Raw genomic sequence first — 11,975 nt, 5'->3', positions numbered from 1 at the left:
TCCCCATCCAACCCTTCTCACTTTTTTCTCCCCATCTCCCCTTACCCCCCTCCCACCCCACCCTTAAGATCCCGATTTTTTGCCTGGCAATTCAAGGAAGGGTCTTACGCTGTACTTCTGGCTGATCTGAAACTCACTATGTAGCCTAGGTTCCTTCCAAAGTCAGTATTCTCCTGCCTTGGCCTCCCTCCTCCTGTGTGCTGGAATTTACAGGTGTATGACTCAATGCCCAGCTCAGCTGTAGTAGTTCCTTTATTTAAAATTGACCTTATGTTTATTTGTTTGTATGTATGTATGTCTGTGTATGTGTGCCTTTGTCTGTTATGTGTGTGTGCCCATAGATGCAGAAGATTGTGTTAGATGCTGTGGAGCTGAAGCTATAGGCAGTTGTTAGCCACATGGTGTGGGTAATGGGAATTGAGTGTGTTTTGGGAAAAGCAGCAAGCACTCTGACTGTTGAGCCATCTCTCCAGTCCTCTGTAGTGCTTTCTAAAGGACTGGTTGCATTGTGAAATTTAAACTATGCCAATGACTTTTCCTCCTCTGTTGAATAAAATCCATTTTTGTCTGATCTTCTGAATTCATGTTTTATCTGTACATACTTTTATGACATACTTTCATCATTTGAAGCACATTGGCAACACTGAATTATGTGAACTTTAAAAATGTTGGTATGTCATAATATAATATCAAAAATTATGCTCCATTTTATCAGAAAACTTTTGAATTATGGGAAGACCTCTAAGATCCCAAGTTAATAGAGTTGTAATTTCTTACATGAAAGTTTGAATTTTATTGTTTACAGAAATATTATCAGTTTCTTTCCTTGCAATGACTAGCTCACCTTGTTCATTTTCAAAGCAAAATGTCTGCTACATACCCTTCTAAATTAGCATGGCTTTTCAGTTAGTCTTTCAAGTGTAAATAGTACATGGAAACTGGTGTGGCGTGACCTGTGCTCGGGTAGCCAGTCATTCACGTGCTCTTTAGTCAGCCACTACAGACCGTAGGAGTCTCTCTTCTCATCGCACAGAATCTGAAGAGAGGTGTTCACGGGTTCGTTTCGTTTAATAAAATTAACCCTTTCGCTGCTTTATTGTGAGCATCCATAAGTGACCCCCCCCCACACACACACAAACACTCTGTGTGGCTGTGAGGAGCACAGGAGTGCTAGCCTGGGTTGGTGTAGGTGTCTCAGTTCTTGGTGGGATGCCAGCAGCTTCATCCACATTGTTTGCCACCATCAGGACCAGTGTTTAGGGTGGTCCAGACATTCTCATGCTAAGACTCCTGAAAGACTCTCCCACACGCAAAGGCTTTTAAGAAACTGTTCATATGGAATGTGATTTTTTTCATTTTAAATAAAATGGATTAGGTTAACACTGAATCTTAAATGATTATCTTGATTTTTTTCTAGGTTTATCTTTCTCATATAATTTTATTTTAATTGAGACATGTACTTTTATATAGGTTTTCTCAAGAATTGCAGTTAAAAATAGAGAAAGATGCCAGGAATAATTCTTTACCCAAAAAATCTCAAAACAGAAAGAAAGAAAAAGATGATACCTTAGGTGAAGAAAGAAAGACGCTTGTGGTCCAGGTAAGTGTTCATGTTTTAAGGTTTAAATTTATGGAGGAAAATGCTGATTTAATTTTGTTTGTTTGTCAAGACAGGGTATCTTTTTTTTTTTTTTTTGGACAGGGTTTCTCTGTGGCTTTGGAGCCTGTCCTGGAACTAGCTCTATAGACCAGGCTGGTCTTGAACTCATAGAGATCCGCCTGCCTCTGCCTCCCGAGTGCTGGAATTAAAGGCGTGCGCCACCATCGCCCGGCCCAGGGTATCTTTTGGAACCTGTCCTAGAACTTCCTCTGTAGAAAAGGCTGGCCTCAAACTCAGAGATCCACTGCCTCTGCCTTCCGGTGCTGGGGTTAAAGGTGTGTGTCACCACCACCTGGCAGAAGATTTAAGTTTTTAAAAATTAGATGTATTCACTTTATTTTATATGTGAGTGTTTAGCTTATATGTATGTGAAGCACATACAGGCTTGGTACCTGTGGGGTCAGAAGAGGGCATTGGCTTCTCTAGAACTGGAATTTCAGATGGTTTGAGAGCCATCATGTGGGTGCCGAGAAGCAAACCTTTGTTTTCTGCAGAGCAGAAAGTGCCCTTAACCTCTGAGCCATCCGTCTCTTCCACGCAATAATGAAGATTTTAAAGTTTTAAAACACTGGGCAAATTGTTAACTTTCAAACTGGTTGAAAAGCCAAACAAGCAAAAAGATCATTTCTTTCCTGTAGACTCTACCTTAAATAAAACCCTTAACATATTCTGTTTTAAATGCTCAGCAGTACTAGAAAGTACAGTAGTGTTCTTAGAAAGTCACCTCACATAAAATAATGACTTGTCGACATAAGGAAATGGTGTATTCTGGGCCAAGGATGAGTTACCATGCCCCTGGAACATGGCTTTTAGTTATCCTGAATGACATGCTTTGCTGTGAGAACTTTATAGCCATGGAACAAAGGTTACTAAACACACTGGTAGGTCTTAGGTAGGTAGACTACAGCAGGAAGTCTTTCTGCTCTTTTCACATGTTAGTTTACAGCCTTTAGGTTTTGGTAGAGGCCAGAGGTCCACTGTGCTCATCAATACAATCTAAGAGTTTACCTGATAGTCTTGAGGAAGCTGGCTCAGCTACAGAATTTAAATGCTATTAAAGGGACTAAGATAATCCAAGGTAATTTTGTCTTCAGACCTACATCTTTCTCTCCACAGTCACAGTCTCTTATCCAGAGTCAGTCTGCAAAATCTTTACTGTAGATGCAGCCTTTGTAGAGAGTTTCAGATCCACACATGCATCCAAGAACTCTGGGCATCTCTGTCCATGTCCATACAACACTGGGGTGCAAACACGTCTCCCAACTTAGTCTGTTTTCCTTCTTTAATAATAGAAAATGAAAATATTATTTTCAGAATTTTTATAACATTTTAAATTTGTGATTCTGATAGTTAAAAGTTTACTTTTCAGGTTGGGCAGTTGTGGTGTATACCTTTAATCCCAGTACTCGGGAGGCAGAGGCAGGTGGATCTCTGAGTTCGAGGCCAGCCTGATCTATAAGAGCTAGTTCCAGGACAGGCTCCAAAGCTACAAAGAAACCCTGTCTCGAAAAACAAACAAACAACAAAAAAAAAACCAAACAAAAAACAAAAACAAGAAAGTTTCTAGTATTATCAAGTGAAACAAAAGAAGAGTTTTCAAGTTTATGCTCTCTGACTTTGAATATGTAAGAGCCAAAAGCAGCAATCTCTATTCATCTTCCATGTTTTCCTCCCTACTGAAATGTATACGCACAGCCACAGGTCTGCCTCTCTCTGTCTCTCTACCATCTATCTACCATCTATCTGTCATCTCTCTGTCTGTCTATCATCTATCACCTATCTATCAAGTTGATAATGCATCAAATAAATATTCTTGTATTATCACAATGACTATTTGAATAAGAATCTTGATTTTAATTCCGTAGGTAGAATAAGGGTGTGAAGTTTCTTGTCAGATTATTAAATTTTTAATATCTTTATCAATGTTCAGGATACTAATGCTGATCCCAAAATGAAGGATTCTAAAGTGCTTAAAATAAAAGGGTCAAAAATTGATGGTGAGAAAACTGAAAAAGGAGGTAGAGCTTCAAATGCAGGCTGTATCCATGACAACGGGACAAGCCACATCAAAGGCTTGCCTTCCACAAGCCTCAGAGACTGCAGTAATGTCAGCATTGACCACCCAAGAAACCCAGGCATGGCGATTCCTCCACTCACACACAATCTTTCTGCAGTCGCTCCTGGCATCAATGCTGGGATGGGGGCTATTCCTGGAGTTCAGAGTTACAGGTATGAACGGGAGATGAGACAAAAAAAAAAAAGCTTGCTAATTTGTTCACATGATTTTACTGACAGAATTCTGACTGCAATTTCTACTTATAAAGTAGCCGTTTAAATATGATGATCTTGTGATAAAAATTATTAGAGTTTACTAGGAAAAAAGGAAAGAATTTACCTAAGTCCTAAGAAAGTATGATTTTACTGTTGTTTATGATACAGAGAATCTATAGCTGTAATAAGAGGACTAATTGGTGTTGGGTGGCTGCTGCTGCGTGGAATGGTGGTGAGCATGTGGTGTCATAAGATGCTCCTTTGGGCGTGTTCCTGAAAGGGGCAGCTGTGGGAAGCCTGAGCAATGTCATAAGAGACAGGATATTTGATCAGACTTCTGTGCGTTGTGTACTTGAGAATAGGTATTAAATTGCATATCTTTTAGCTTGATGTCATTGATTTTGTGTTTTAATAAAATAATTATTAATGATTCTAACTTTACAATCTGTTACAGAGTGGATGAGAAAACTAAGAAATACTGTAATCCATTTGTTAAAGCCAGCCAGCCTTCCCCATCAGGGATCTATAGCATGAATGTGACCACATCCGTAAGTAACTGTTCTCAGCAGCCAAAGAACAAGCACTCGTCACCTCCAGACCTGCACTGGTCTAAGCATGAGAACAAAGAATTAAGAATTTATTTGGAGACACAGAGTAAAATCTGAATTATACAATACCATCCTAACTTATGACAGCTGTAATTTGAAATTCAGGTTGTTTAAATAAATTTTTTAAGTCTGAATGAAAGATTCTCTAAGATTAAATCTCATTTATTTTCAGCAATATAAATACATTTTCTTAACCTAATGCTTGCAATTGAGTTCTTTTTAAAGAGCAAACAAGAAGATACTTTGTCTTATTATCTTACTAGAGTTTTAGTGAACATATTTTATATAATCACTTAAGAGCCATCTATGATCATTCTGTTGTATATGAGACACTGGAACTGAGTTGACTCAATCTTTATGGCACTCACAGTCTAGTAGACCAGCAAGGCGAAAACATGGTGGCAGGCTGGGCGGTAGTGTCACATCCCTTTAATCTACCAGAACTTTGGAGACAGAGGCAGGCATATCTCTGTTGAGTTTGAGGCCTCCCTGATCTGCAGAGCTAGTTCCAGGACAGCCAGGGCTGCACACACACACACACACACACACACACACACACACACACACACACACACACACACACCTGTGTTGAAAAACCAAACAATCAACTGAGCCACCAGCCAAGCATGGTGGCAGATTTGAATGTGAGAAGCATGTATATGCTTCAGAGATATTGTGGGAAGGAGCTTCGTTGCTCTCAGCCACGACCATACCAAGTAGTCCACCTTTTCGTTCTGATTAAAACTATTGGCCTCTATTCTCTGTGTAAAGGCCAAAGTCCTTCTAGGTATTTTTGCCTGAATCAAGTCCCTAGCCCTGTATTCTATCTCTGTCTGTTATGTTCCTCCATCAGTTCCAACTCGAGATTTCCTTTTTACTTTTATATGATGGCCAGATATACCCATGCCTTTGGGCTTCTACACTTACTGTTTCTCCTTTACAATATTATTCTCCTAGACTATCCAACAAATGCTTTTTGTCCTCTTTAGTCCATAAAGAAGATCTTGAGAACTTTTTTATTATTGAACTCATTTTAATATGGCATCTAGTCCTCTATCACTGTCTACACCCTCTCCTTACCTAATTCTCCTCCACTGTGTATGCCCAATACCCTCTGTGTGTTATATAAATGTATTGTCTATCTCTTTGCAATGGAAGGTTAGCTTCTAGCTCAGTAATTTGAACTTTTGTTTTCCTCACTGATCCATCTCATCAATTACAAGATGCTTAGCCTGTTAAGCTGCTTGAGAGGGTCTGCGGTATGGGTATCAAAAGCTGAGTAACAAGATTATACTGAGACAGTAAACTTGGGGTTGGATAATGTATATGAAGACCAACTGGTCACAATTAAGGTAAAGAACTGCAGTTGTTTGCTGAAAAGCCCAGACGGTGTTATAAGACTGACCCTGCTGGTTAGAGAACCAGGATGGCAGGCCCATCTTCTGCTGCCTGTTGCTTGTTGGGGCTTCCACTGAAGATTGGCAATGAGGAGAAAAGAGAGAACAATCAGTTTTTGTACTTGTTAGCAAGTTTGATAAATTGACTGGTGAAACTGTTTTCTGTGTCAGTAATGTCCTTAAAGTTTTATTATTTCAGCCCTTGAAATCATACATCTGAGTATATGAATATAGTAGTTACAAGAGAATGAAAGCCTAGCTTACCTCAAAGCTGATGTGTGCTAATCATTCTGATAATCAGGTCTCTAGTGAAAAGTACCTCCTTCAGGCAAGTAAGAAAAGGAAGGAGTATTCCAAAGCAGATGTGCGACTGCCTGAACTAAACTATAATCATCTTCCGGAACTGAGAGCTTTAGAAGGCTTAGGTATGTTTATGAGCTTCTGCTCTTTTCAGCCCTTTTGTTTATGTTGCTAAATTGTAAGCTAAGCTAACAATGTTAAAAATGTGTAGTAATGTGCATACTTACGTAGGCTAATGTGTCTACTCATCTATAGTATAGTGCTTATGTGGAAAACTACCAGATGGTGGTGGTGTATGCCTTTAATCCCAGAACTTGGGAAGCAGAGGCAGGAAGATCTCTGTGAGTTCAAGGCCAGCCTGGTCTAAAAGAGCTAGTTCCAGGACAGCCAGGACTGTTACACAGAGAAACCTTGTCTCAAACAAAACAAAACAAAATGAAAAACTAAAACTAATAGTGCCTAATTTTTTTATTATGTTTTTGATTCTTTCTTGTCTAGCTCGAAATTCTAGGCTAATAAAGAAGGAGAACAAATCTCTTTCAGAATCTCGAATTCCCTCCCTGGCTGCTATTGACCTGCATGCTTCCAGTATTGCCTTACACCAGGTACAGAAATGCTCATCGTAGATACAGCTGAGGTCTCTCTCAGATTTAATGTGCTGTAGGGGGAATTTACTCTTAGGAATTTGGCAGGTTTTTCTATGGGTTCTGTTTTGTTTATAAGTTCATTACACATAGAACTTTATTACACATGCATTTACTGCAACACTTATGGATTGAGGTAATTTGTTCTTCAGATTGTGAGATGGGGTCTTTATCTTTAAAAACTTTTTAATAAACTTTATTATAAACAATTTGCAAACAAATAAAAACATCACATATTGCCAGGGATTGGTGGCACACACCTCTAATCCCAGCACTTGGGAAGTAGAGGCAGGTGAGTCGCAGTGAGTTTAAGGCCAGCCTGATCTACAAAGTTAGTTCCAGGACAGCCAGAAATCCTGTCTCAAAAAACAAAAAACAAAAATAAAAAATCACATACTAAAATTAACCAGACCAAAAATCTATACCACTCCATGAGCTTCTGTACAGTTAGAATAAGCATTCAGAATGGAATCAGAGGCACCTCACTGTAAACAAAGACTGCTCTTGAATTTCCTGGCCACCCTAACCCGAATAATCACACAGAAACTATATTAATTACAACACTGTTTGGTGGATGACTCAGGCATATTTATAGCTAGCTCTTCCATCTTAAATTAACCCATTTCTATTAGTCTGTTTATTGCCACATGACCATGGCATTACCTCATTTTCTGTCTTGCTTCTTTGGTGGTTGGCTGACATCTGTTTCTGCCTTTCCTCTTCTCAGAATCATCCTAGTCTGGTCGCCCCACCTATACTTCCCGCCTGGCTACTGGCCAATCAGCGTTTTATTCAACCAATATGAGTGACAAATCATCACAGTATACAAGAACTTTACCCCGCAGCACTTCCCATTACATTTTACACTTAAGGATTGACTATATTTCATGCACTTATATCTACCATCCAACCCAAAAGATCCGAGGTAGAGTCAGAACTAGAAAAATAAGTAGCTCTTTACCCTTTCACAACTCATGTTTAGCACCTGAATTCAGTCTTTCTGATCTCCTTACATTCAGCCTTTCTTGCTCTCTTCATGTTATGTTGTACTCACAAGAAAGTGTGTTTACATGTGCACATATATTACTGGCTGAATTCTCCATATGGAAGGTATTGTGTTTTTTTCTGAGACTGCATGATTTTATTTAATATTACACATTTTAAGTCCATACATTTTCTTGCAAATTTTACAACTTCATTTTTTTAGAGCTAGGTAGCATTCTGTTTTTTATATATACCAAACTTTTATTATCCATTCACCTACTAATGGCTAGGTAGCCTGGTTGCAGTTTTTTGCTTTGGTGACTAAAACAGCAGAAAACATGGGGTGCAGAGATCTATTGCAGGGCTCGGGCATTCAGGAGTGAATAGCAGGGCCATCTACTAGGTCTGCTTTTAAGTTTTTGAGAAATCACCAGACCGATTTCCACGATGGTTGTACTAGTTTGCCCCCTCTCCCACAGTGAATAGGGATTCTTTTTTCTCAACGTCTCTCCAGTTCTGATTCTGAGTAACATGAGGTGGTGTCTCCCTGCAGTATTGATTTGCCTTTTCCCGTTGACTAGGGAGATTGAACACTTTGAGAAATAGTTATTGGCCATTTGTATTTCTCTCTCTCTCTCTTTTTCTCTCCCCTCACCTCTCTCTTTTGAGACAGGATTTCTCTGTGTAGTCCTGGGTATTCTGGAACTCACTCTGTAGACCAGGCTGGCCTTGAACTCACAGAGATCCTCCTGCCTCTGCCTCCCAAGTGCTAGGGTTAAAGGCGTGCACTACCACCACCCAGCTGTATTTCTTTTATAAGAAGCTGTCTATTCAATTCATTAGTCCATATGTTGACTGGTAGTTTTATTTCCTTGGTATTTAATTTGTGTAATTCTTTTTAAATTCTGGATATTAGCTCCTTGTCTGAAGTGTAGTTGGTAAAGAGTTCTCTCACATTCTGTGGCCTGTTTGTTAACCCTGCTGTTTTCTTTGCTGGAAGGAAATGAAACTTGCTTTTACCTGGGTTTCTGGGCTGTTGGTATTCTATTTGGGAAGGTCTTGCATGCTCAAATATCTTGAAGGATATCCCTTGCATTTTTTTCTAAGTTTCAGTGTTTCAGGCTTTAAATTAAGGTCTTTGGTTCATTTTGAATTGAGTTTTGTACAAGATGAGAGATAAAAAAAATCTAATTTAATTATTCTTCAGTTAGAAATCCAGTTTTGCCACCACCATTTGTTGTATGGGCTTTTTCCCAAAGTAGTTTTTGTCTCCTTTTTAGACAATTAAGTGGGCACAGCTTTGTGGGTCCTCCATACAATTCCATTGGCCTACTTGTCATTCTTTTTTATGGTCTTTTTCTAAAATTTCATTTTACGTTCCATTCACAGTTCTCCCCCACAACCCCCTTCCTTCTGCCCCTCTTCAGCCCAGTTCCTATCCATTCCTTCCAATGGTAAGGACTTCCATGGGGAGCTGGCACATTAAGTTGGGGCAGGACCAAGCCCCTCCTCTCTGTATTAAGGCTTACCATGGCATTCCACCATAGGAACTGTGCTCCCATGAGATAGTTCATGCACCAGAGCTATATGGTCCTCCTGCCAGGTACCTCACCAGATCATCCAGTTTCACCACTGTCCCCCATATATGGAGAGCCTAGTTTGGTCCCATGGAGGCTCCATAGCTGCCAGTCAAGAGTTCATGAGTGCGCCGGGCGGTGGTGGCGCACGCTTTTAATTCCAGCACTTGGGAGGCAGAGGCAGGCAGATCTCTGTGAGTTCAAGGCCAGCCTGGTCTACAAGAGCTAGTTCCAGGACAGGAACCAAACGCTACGGAGAAACCCTGTCTCGAAATAATAATAAAAAAAAAGAGTTCATGAGTTTCCACCAGCTTGGTTCAGCTGTCTCTGTAGATTTTTCCATCATGATCTTGACCTCCCTTGCTCATGTATTCCCTCTTCCCTCTCTTCGACTGGATTCCCGGAGCTTAGCCTGGTGCTTGGTTGTGGATCTCTGAATTTGGTTGTTAGTTGCTGGATGAAAGCTCTTTAGTTGGGGTATTCACATCTGATTACTGGAAAAGGCCAGTTCAGGCATCCTCTTCAATACTGCTAGGAGTCTTACCTGGGGTCATCCTTGAGGATTCTTGGGAATTTCCCTAGCACCAGTTTCTCCCTAACCCCATAGTGGCTCTGTCTATCAAGATCTCTCCTTCATTTCTCTCCCCCTCCATCCCTCTCCCCTTTGACCATCCTGTTCCCATCTCCTCCCCTTTACCGCTCATCCCTCTTCTCTCCAGTTTACCCAGGGAAGTGAAATTGAAATTTATGCCCTGGCAATGCTGAAGCATTCTTGGGCAGTCCATAAATAGTGGTTCTGTTGAACTTGTCCATATTGGGCTTCGTGGTCTAAGTTGATGAGGATGACTGACCAGGTCTCTTCCTCAAGAGAGTTTACCCAGGGGATCTCATCTAATCATCCTTTCCAGAGAGATCCATGTGTCCGTTTTAGGGTCTTTCTTGTCACCTAGCTTCTCTGGAGCTATGGACTGTAGTCTGGTTATTCTTTGCTTTACATATAAGATCCACTTATGAGTGAGTACATACTGTGTTTGTCTGAGTCTGGGTTACCTCACTCAGGATGGTTTATTCTCGTTCCATCCATTTGCCTGCAAATTTCATGATGACTTTTTTTCAACATCTGAGTAATACTCCATTGTGTAAATGTACCACATCTTCTTTATCCATTCTTTAGTAGAAGGACATCTAGGTTGTTTCCAGGTTCTGGCTATTATGAAGAATGATACTATGAACATTGTTGAGCAAGTGTCCTTGTGGTATGATTGAGTATCCTTTTGTTAAATGCCCAGGAGTGATATCACTGGGCCTTGAGGAAGATTGAATCTCAATTTTCTGAGACACTGCCATACTGATTTTCAGAATGGCTGTACAAGATTGTACTCCCACCAGCAGTGGAGGAGTGATCCCCTGACTCCATATTATCTCCAACATAAGCTATCCTTAGTGTTTTTGATTTTAGCCATTCTGACAGGTGTAAGATGGTATCTCAGGGTCGTTTTGATTTGCATTTCCCTGATGATTAAGGATGTTGAGCAATTACTTAAATGCCTCTTGGCCATTTGAGGGTTTTTTTTATGGCACCAGCTTGAGCTGAGTATCATTTTTTATTTATTAACTTTTAAAAAAATATTTATATATTATGTATACAGTGTTCTGTCTGCATGTAAGCCTCCAGGCCCGAAAAGGGCACCAGATCTCATTATAGATGGCTGTGAGTCACCATGTGAGTGCTGGGAATTGAATGCAGGACCTTTGGAAGAACAGTCAGTGCTCTCAACCACGGAGCCATCTCTCACCCGCCTATTCTTATAGCAGGACCAGGCTGCCTTTCTCTAATTACTATAGCTAAGATTTTGAGCACTATATCAAGAGAGAGAAGAATACAAATCCTTGATCTTGACTCTAGAGGAAAGGATCTCAGCTTTTCTTCTTTTTATTTAATGTTGGTGTGGTGATCTGAATAAGAATGGCCCTACAGGTTCATGTGTTTGAATGCTTGGTCACCTAACAGTAAATACACTTTTAGGTGTGGCCTTGTTGGAGGAAGTGTTACTGGTGGTGGGCTTTGAGATTTCAAAAGCCCAAGCCAGGCCCAGTGGCTCTCTCTGATTTAGATACAGGACTCTTTTCTCCTCCAGCACCTTGTCTGCCTGTGTTCTACCATGCTTCCTGCTATGGTGATAATAGACTAAACCTCTGAAACTGTAAGCAAGCCCTAATTAAATGCTTTCCTTTATAAAAGTTGTCGTAGTCACAATGTCTCTTCTCAGCAATAGAACACTGACTTAAGGCAGTTGCTATATGTTTGTGGTATAAAGCATTTATTATTTTGTGGTATGTTCCATCTATTTCTAAAGTCTCCAGAATTTTTATCATGAAAGCATGATGAACTTTGCCAAATGAGTTTTAAGTGTTGCTTGAAATAATTATGTGATTACCATCTTTCACATTTGTTTATGTATGTTGGGTCAACCTTGCCTTTGGGATGAAGTCCACTTACTCAAAAGCTAATCGCTTTCCTCCTCCTCCTCCTC

At 40.2% G+C, this 11,975-nt stretch overlaps 1 protein-coding gene across 6 annotated transcripts in view; it reads left to right on the top strand.

Moving 5' to 3' along the window:
- Cdkl2 (cyclin dependent kinase like 2) overlaps nt 1–11,975 on the top strand; it is a 42,381-nt gene that overhangs the window by 22,028 nt on the left and 8,378 nt on the right. For all 6 annotated transcript variants that reach the window (XM_026785159.1, XM_026785155.1, XM_026785158.1 and 3 more), the window contains 5 exons: nt 1,471–1,600; nt 3,591–3,889; nt 4,386–4,479; nt 6,238–6,361; nt 6,735–6,841. In XM_026785159.1, coding sequence (XP_026640960.1) covers nt 1,471–1,600; nt 3,591–3,889; nt 4,386–4,479; nt 6,238–6,361; nt 6,735–6,841 — 754 coding nt within the window. The remainder of the gene's footprint in view (nt 1–1,470; nt 1,601–3,590; nt 3,890–4,385; nt 4,480–6,237; nt 6,362–6,734; nt 6,842–11,975) is intronic.

This window comes from Microtus ochrogaster, linkage group LG1 (assembly GCF_000317375.1).
Source record: "Microtus ochrogaster isolate Prairie Vole_2 linkage group LG1, MicOch1.0, whole genome shotgun sequence".
In the NCBI taxonomy this organism is placed as follows: Eukaryota; Metazoa; Chordata; class Mammalia; order Rodentia; family Cricetidae; genus Microtus; species Microtus ochrogaster.
Note: the sequence above shows the minus strand (reverse complement) of the source record. Positions and strands in the feature narration are given on the sequence as shown.